This window comes from Juglans regia, chromosome 6 (genome assembly GCF_001411555.2).
Source record: "Juglans regia cultivar Chandler chromosome 6, Walnut 2.0, whole genome shotgun sequence".
NCBI classification, from domain to species: Eukaryota; Viridiplantae; Streptophyta; class Magnoliopsida; order Fagales; family Juglandaceae; genus Juglans; species Juglans regia.
Window position 1 is genome coordinate 30,725,036 of NC_049906.1, and position 8,567 is coordinate 30,733,602.

The 8,567-nt window shown below is 36.0% G+C and overlaps 1 protein-coding gene across 1 annotated transcript; it reads left to right on the forward strand.

Annotated features, from left to right (window-relative positions):
• The first annotated feature begins 3,334 nt into the window (after positions 1–3,334).
• Positions 3,335–7,846, forward strand: LOC108979347 (TMV resistance protein N). The gene is given in 6 exon segments (XM_035690856.1): positions 3,335–4,427; positions 4,740–5,015; positions 5,119–6,075; positions 6,195–6,741; positions 7,312–7,745; positions 7,818–7,846. Coding segments are annotated over 5 exon segments (3,018 nt in total). The 5' UTR covers positions 3,335–3,446; the 3' UTR covers positions 7,569–7,745; positions 7,818–7,846.
• The last annotated feature ends 721 nt before the right edge of the window (positions 7,847–8,567 follow it).

The window sequence follows — 8,567 nt, forward strand, 5'->3', positions numbered from 1 at the left end:
AAAAAAAAAAAATGTTCTTTTAAAGCGGCCAGTTGGAATTTTCTATTTTAAAAGTCAACCTAAACTTTTGGTGCATGCATATTTTCAAATCTACTTCAATTTTCTTTTCCCTCACTTTGCGAATTATTTTTCCAAAAAGAGAAAAGGAGAATTCTTACAAAATCTTGACTTAACCAAATGAGCAAAGAAATTTGGAACCATGTATATTGTTAACGTCTTTTGGGTCATGTTCCAACAACTTAGGTTTTCAGAACTAGGATTGCGAAAATAGAGAAGAAAGACACTAGGAGAGGGTGACCTTGGGGCCGGGGAATCTCCAATGCCAAAGTTAGTAAAGTATTTTGGAAGTTTGTAAATAATGAGAGAGTCTAGGAATTAGAGAGCTTTCTCGTATCTAGAAATTACTATTTATAACGGGAACCTGGGGGCGGATAGATCATGCCTACCCTCGAGATCATGCCTACCCCCGTGGTGTCCATACTTTCTTTACTATTATTTTTGTCAGAGTTCTTTAATGCGGCGTGTCTCTATGACGGCATCATTAATGTGGCTTGTAGCTTGGGTAGTGGTGCCATTAATGCAGCATAGTTCCCCGATTTTACTTACCCTATTGGTGTTCTTTGTGGTCTGTCGATGTCACTTTGTCAGAGGATTGAGGGTCCCCCTTACTTCCTGCTCTTTTATGCGGATAGGTACTCAATGGCTGGACGTTGCTCGAGGGATGCACCAAGCCCCCCAAGCCATTCCCTCTTTGCTACAACATTTAAAAGGAGCCCACCTTCTATTTGTTGCTCCACCTCCATGACATGATTATTAGAAGTAGTGGTTGCCACCCTTTAAATAACGGAGTCCAAGCCTTCGAGCAACTTGGGCTCCTCTCCCCACCCGCCGCAGAAATTGGATCATCCCATTCCACGGTAGCAGGCGAAGACATTGTTGAGAGCGGTGCCGCAAAGCTAGGGCCCCTTGAGCAAGCCTCGACCTCGCCTTCAAAAGAGTAATTACTTGTAGTAGAATGAGAAGACGAATTGACGGGATAACAGTAAGAGATTTTTCCCTCATTTCTTAACGGGTTTGAGAGGAGCAATTAAGGGAATAAGAAATGAAGGGCGAGCTTAGAACAAATAGATTCCTCGGCTCGGCCCACGGGTAGACTCTCCTGGAATGCAACCCCCATGTAGGAGCATACTGTAGCCTCCAGCCCTTGACTACCTGTCCGAATAAACAAGCGGGAAGTAAGGGGGACCCTCGATCCTTTGACAAAGTGACATCGAAGGACCACAAGAACAACGGCAAAGCAAGGCAAATCGGGAAACCACGCCGTATTAATGACGCCACTATCCGTTCTACAGCTTCATTAATTTCGCTATCGTAAAGGCATATCACATTAAAGAACTCTGACAAAAGGAATAGTAAAGAGAGCATGGACTCCATGGGGGCAGGCATGATCTGTCCCCTCTAAGCTCCAATTATAAATAGCAATTTCCAAATACGAGAAATCTTTGTGATCCGAAGACTCTCTCATGATTTATTTACAAATTACTTCCAAAATATTCCACTAACTTTCACATTGGAGACTTCTCGTCCCCAAGGTCACCCTCTCTCAATGTCATTCTTCTATATTTTCGCAGGCCTAATTTAGAAGATCTGAGTTGCTGGAACCTGATCTAAAAGCATACGAAACACAACGTTAACAATATACATGGTTCTAAATTTCTTTGCTTGTTTAATTAAGTCAAGATTATGTATTAATTCTCTCTGTTTTTTTTTTTTTTTGGAAAAATGATTCGCAAGGTGAGGGAAAAGAAAAATGAAGTAGAAAATGAAAATATGCATGCACCAAAAGTTTAGGTTGACTTTTAAAATAGAAAATTCCAACTTGCCGCTTTAAAAGACCATTTTTTTTGGGTCCCATAATCCCATTGATCAATGCTTAGTTTTCTGTTCTGAAAAGGCAGGAGCTGTGAAAGCTGCATATACAGAGGAGCTGATCATGTGTAATGCATCCTAATTAATTTCATATATAATACTGCAAAGGAAGTTGCCAAAGATATTAATATTGCAGTATATTCATGAATTAGATACGGCAAAGGAAGTTGCCAAAGATATTACTCATCCTTCTTTTGACCAACGCGTTCTTTTTTCAAACGAAGCTGGCATGCATGATCACGTTTGACTTCAATTAACTAGTTTTCAAAACAATAGGTTGTGAAGAAGTTGCTCATCAATCGTTCTTTCACCAATGTATCTGACCAACTTGTGTGTTTTCGTTTTTTTTAATGATGCAACGCGGTTTTGACCAGATCGAAATCTCCTAATTTCTAAGTAAGAGTCGTACGTTCTCCAACTACATCTAGCAAGTAGAACTCAACCTTACATGTGCAATGACTACTTTCATGGACTTTCATGGACTTCCATGGAATCTCTTCCTCTTCCTCTTCCTCTTCCACCCATCAATGGAGTTACGATGTATTTTTAAGCTTTCGAGGTGAAGATACCCGCAATAATTTTACTGCACATCTATATAACGCTTTGCATCTAAAGGGAATCAACACTTACATTGATGATGAGCTCGGACGAGGAAAAGAGATTTCACCAGCACTTGCCAAGGCTATTGAAGAGTCAAGGATTTCGATCATTATATTTTCTAAAAACTATGCATCATCTACATAGTGTTTAGATGAGCTGATGAAAATTGTGGAATGTAAGGAAGTAAAGCAGCAAATGGTTTTACCAATATTTTACAAAGTGCATCCATCGATAGTACGACATCAAAGAAAGAGTTTTGGAGAAGCATTCGCTAAACATGAAGAGAGGTTCAAGGATGATGAGAAATTGCAGAGGTGGAAGGCAGCCCTAAAAGAAGTGGCCAATGTGTCCGGGTGGCATTTAGGAAGGAACGGGTACTTCTAACCACTATTGTCTCTTCACCAATTATTTTCTTTATATTTGATCCCAATACATCTTTTACGACATAGCATGAATTGTGCTTTGGGAGATTTACATATATCTTTACACATCTGAATTTTACAGCAATATATAAAAACGTGCAAGCCAAAATTGAGTTCGACAATGAATCAAAATGAGTTAAGAAGCTTAATAAAAAATGTAAAGATTGTGAAAAATCTAATTTAGGGAGGACTTGTGGCCACATAAAAGGATTGTGACCTAGGAAGGGGAGGATATCATTTTACTTTCTTCGTACTATACCCTTGTCATTTATCAAAAGAGAGATAATTACATGTGTTCCAAGTTCATCTTCTTATGTTTTTCATGTGAGGAACAAAGCTTATCATCAAATGTTTCTCTTAATCTTTTGTATTGGTAGGAACGAATCTAAATTTATCCACAAGATTGTTCAAGAGGTCTCAAGAATAGCAAATCGTGCATACTTACATGTTGCCAAATATCCGGTGGGAATAGAGTCTCGTATAGAAGATATCAATATGCTTTTAGGTATTGAGATGAATGACACACGCATGATAGGTATCTTCAGGGTTGGTGGAATTGGTAAGACAACTATCGCCAAAGCTATCTATAATCTTATTGCTGATCAGTTTGAAGGTGCTTGTTTTCTTGCAAATGTTAGAGAAACTTCAAAACGAGAGGGTGGTCTCATCCAATTGCAAGAGACAGTTCTTTCAAAGAACCTAGGAGACTCAAGTTTGAAGGTTGGCAATGTTGATCGAGGAATCAATTTGATAAAAGAAAGACTTTGTCGAAAAAAGATTCTTTTAGTTCTTGATGATGTCGATCAGCTAGACCAATTGGAAAAATTATGTGAAAGATGTGATTGGTTTGGTTTAGGAAGTCGAATCATCATAACAACAAGGGACAAACATCTACTAGCTATGCATGATATATATTTGACATATAACATGAAGGAATTGGATCACAATGAAGCTCTTCGACTCTTTTGCCAGAATGCCTTCAAAAGTGACAAACCCAATGACAATTTTGTGGAACTCACAAAAGATGCACTAAGCTATGCTGATGGTCTTCCACTTGCTTTAATAGTGGTGGGCTCAAATCTATATGGTAGAGATATATCATATTGGAAAAGTGTATTGGAAAAATACAAAAGAATTCCAGAGGAAAATATTCAAGAAAAATTAAGAATAAGTTATGATGGATAAGAGTCAAATGAGAGAAATATTTTCCTTGATATTGCATGTTTTTTCAAAGGAGAGGATGCAAGATATGTCACTAAAATATTGGATAGTTGTGGCTTCTTTCCAAATGATGGTATCGAAAAGCTAATCGACAAATGCCTCATAAGTATTAATAAGTATGATAGATTGACCATGCATGACTTGTTACAAGATATGGGTAGAGAAGTTGTTCGACAAGAGTCACCAAGAGAGCCTGGCAGACGTAGTAGGTTATGGTTTCATGAAGACGTTCGTTATGTACTTGAAGAAAATACAGTAAGATTCACTATAAAATGTGCTTTAATTTTTTTATTTGTCTTTTTTTTTTCTAGTGAACCTATTAGGGGTTTTGTTTTAGAAGAAAATGGAATTCAAAATACAAAGGGACACAGAAACATTAGTCGTATCAAACTGTATAGATGAATGAAGTTTAAGTTTCTTCGTTATAAATTTTTACAAATTTAAATAGCGATGTATACATATGGCGTTTTGATAAGACAAAATACATAATTTTTGCAATTGTTGAACTATGTAGAACTTCATTCATTGCTTTTGCTGGCACACTTAGGCATTCTTTGCTCTTGCTAGGGAACAAATGAAATTGAAGGCATATTGATAGATTTGCCTGAACAAGACAAGATATACTTGAATCCTGAGGTGTTCATGAAGATGAAAAAGCTTAGATTATTTATAAATCGTAATGCACACTTCTCACAAGGACCTACTTATCTCTCTAATGAGCTAAGAGTGCTTGATTGGCCTGAATATCCTCTGCATTCTCTACCATCCAATTTTCATGGAAAGAAACTCATTGCTTTTAGAGTGCATAAAAGTCTCATCAAGGAGCTCGGAGAAGGATTGAAGGTACAATTCTAATTTTCAATATTTATTTCTTTACACAATGTTTTAAATTTCATTCAAACTAATATATTCTTATATTTTTGTTTTGTTTTTTTTTTCTTGACAGAATTTTCAAAACTTGACAGTTATGGATTTCTCTGAGTGTCAATTTCTAACAAGCATTCCGGATCTTTCAAGGAACCCAAATTTAAAGGAGTTGACTCTTGATAATTGCTCAAATTTAGTTGAAGTTCATCATTCAATTGGATTGCTCGATAATCTTGTTTCTTTGAGTCTCTATCAATGCAATAGCCTCAGGACTTTTCCTAGAAGGCTCAAGTTGAAATCTTTAAAGACACTTTACCTTGAAGGTTGCATAAGGCTTCAAAACTTCCCTGAGTTTGACTGTACAATGGAATCTTTAAAATTCATTAACTTTGCCTACATTGCTATAAAAGAAATGTCTTCATCCATTGGGTATCTCACTGGGCTTCAGGATTTACATATAGAAGGTTGCCAAGACCTTATGCATCTCCCAAATAACATTCTTCAGTTGCAACAGCTAAAGATTCTTTCACTAGGAGATTGTTCAGGTCTTCATAAGATTCCAAACAAGGTGAAGGGGAAAGGACAATGCAACATGCACTCTGTTGTGTCTACTAAGGAATATGAAATTTCATCATCAAGTGTAGAATATCTCTCATTACCACATTTGAATTATGAAATTGGCCCCTTATCAAAATCAGATTTCCTTTTGGTACTAAATTGCTTTTCTACTTTGGAAGAATTAGATCTATCCAGTAGTGATATTGTTAGTCTTCCAACATCCATCAAAAGAGTTAATGGATTAAAACAACTTAAGTTGGAGAGCTGCAGGAAACTTCAAGAAATTCTAGAGCTTCCACCCAATATAGAAGAGGTGTATGTTAATGGATGCATCTCATTGGTAAGGTTTCCCGAGGTATCAAGAAAGTTTCAATTCAATACTTGCAACTTAAAGGCACTTCGATGGATTGAATTGTTCGGATGCTATAAAATGTTTGTGAATATAGGGATTCATGTGGCAAATCCTTTATTAGATGAGGTATCTCTTTTGCCGTCACCGCCCCCACCCCTTCCCCCTCTCTGTGTCTCTGACATTTCTTTCTTTTCTTTTTTTCCTTTCGTTTTATGTGACATGTTTGAAATATATTTATTTAACAGGGACATCTTAATGACTATCTTGGCGGCATTATATTTCCGGGAAGTATGATTCCTGACTGGTTAATCCATTGTAAGGAGGCTTCAAATACTCGATCATGTGAAATAGATATTGATGGGCTTCTATATGGCGGTGAGATTATAGGAATTGCTTTGTATGCTGTTGTTGGACCTATTTTTGTGATCTCTACAGAAACTCCCCTTCATCTTCTTAATGTTGACATCACCTGTAACGGCGTAAGAAAGCTTTGTAAAGAAAGGATACTTCACTCATGGGGTTTAGATCATGTATGGTTGGAGTACTCTGCTCTAGAACCTTTCCAGCTTAAAGGGAAAAGTCTAAATGTCAAGTTTACTTGCATTTCAAGCTCATTATCCCTTAAACGTTGTGGAGTCCAGTTGGTGCATAAGCATGCAGATAATGCTAAAGATCATTCAGATGTGTTCTATGAATATGATTGCAACTTGGAATCTGAATATTATCCACAACAGAAGAGGCGTACTACAACCTTGGATATCGCAAATTCGAACTTAGAGGATACTCAACTCGGTGAGTCCCTACCAAACTAATCAAATCACTCATACCATTGATCAACCTACCATCTTTTCTTCATTCATCACCCAAATGCTTGCTTTGTTCTAGATTTACTTTCAAATCTCACTCCTGACACTAAAACACACTTGCTAGTTTTCATCATTGAGGAACCTACAATTCTTATTATGTTCCAAAGTTAAAAACTCAAGATGGGGGTTTTTAGGACTATATGTGACCATACTTTGTGTTGGCAGATTTCCTATACAAGAAACTAATAGCTCAGGTTTAAGTCATGAGTCAAAGTGATTCATGTGTCGCATGTTAATCTCAGTCGTTTACCAACGATCACTTAGAAACCAAGTATTTTTTCTCTTGAGAATAGTCTTCAAATCCTAGGGGAAATCCAATCTCCACTCTTCACAGTTTTACAGGACAAGTTTAAACTCAAAAGATACCGAGAAATGCTTTCTCAAAATAAAGCACTCTTGTTTGGGTTATTGATTACTCTATTCATGTATGCATATATGTTTGTGAACAAGTTTCAAGTTACTTAGGATAAAAATTTAATTTTTCAATCTTTCTTGGGATTGCACATCATGCCACCATTTGCTCAGAAACAAACTACTTGGTCTTGGCCAACTTCACATGAGGCTGGTGAAAGCTCATCTAGACAGGTGGCACGACCTTTCTGGATGGAAACTCTGTTATCGGAGATGGATTGTAGGATGGATGCACATGTTGCACCAATGCAGAGACAGCTTGAAGATATTGCATCTAGACTCAAGAACACAGAGATTCAACTCCAAGATCTACAGAGTGCCTTCAAGGAAAATGTACCATAACCAGCAGATGATTGATCCTACAGGGCTTTGATTCACATTCTATTTCTACCTGCTAACTTTTTATTATCTTTGGACTGTACTATACTCATTTTGAGCATGTTATTTAAGCATGTTTTTGTGTCTGTTACAATCATAATGTGTTGCCTGTTGATTGTACATCCTTTATGTATTAACAAGGTCAATGTTCTTGTTGCTCTATTATATTAATGCCAAGTAATCAATTGCTAATTGGTAATTTGTACAAACAAGTGCATTCTAATGTTGAGTTTGTAAGAACCCCACAATTAAAGGGTGTTGCCCAAAATTAACATAAATTATATAATAAATTAATGTTCTTTAAAAAAAAATCCGATCCTGAATTAATTTTTAGAGAATGCATTATACATAAAAAGATCACGTAAAAATAAACTCACAAACTATTGTAACTTGACATGATACATTAGATTATAAATGTACTTTTATTGTAAAGTAAATCTAACGTAATACCCAAATCTATATCAGTTTATGAGTTTACTTTTGTAGGATCTCTTAACAGTTATAACACTTCTCTAATCTTTTAATGTGCTGCTTCCCAATAGTAAATCTATGGTATTTACATCTTCATTGAGCTTTGGCATAGACCGAACATTTAAGTGTTTAAATTGACGAGAATTTTGACTTCCTTTTCTTTTATTTTCTTTTTCTTTCAAGAAATAATGTCATGATGAGTTGTCTATGAGTTAATTATTTAGTTTTTTGGAAAAAAGGGACTTAATGTTGAGTTTTCTAAGAGATTTTTCCAAAAAACAAATAAAGTAGAAATTTTAAAAACCTAAGGGACTATTTCGAGATTTCCCAATAAGATATCATGATATTCTTACTTTCTTATACATGGTTTTATTTTTATTTTTATTATTTCTAAAGGGTTATGTTTATAAAAAAAAAATCATATTTATAAATTGACGTGACTTGTTCGAATTTTTTAGACAAAATTAAAGAATTGCATAGCATAAGCATATC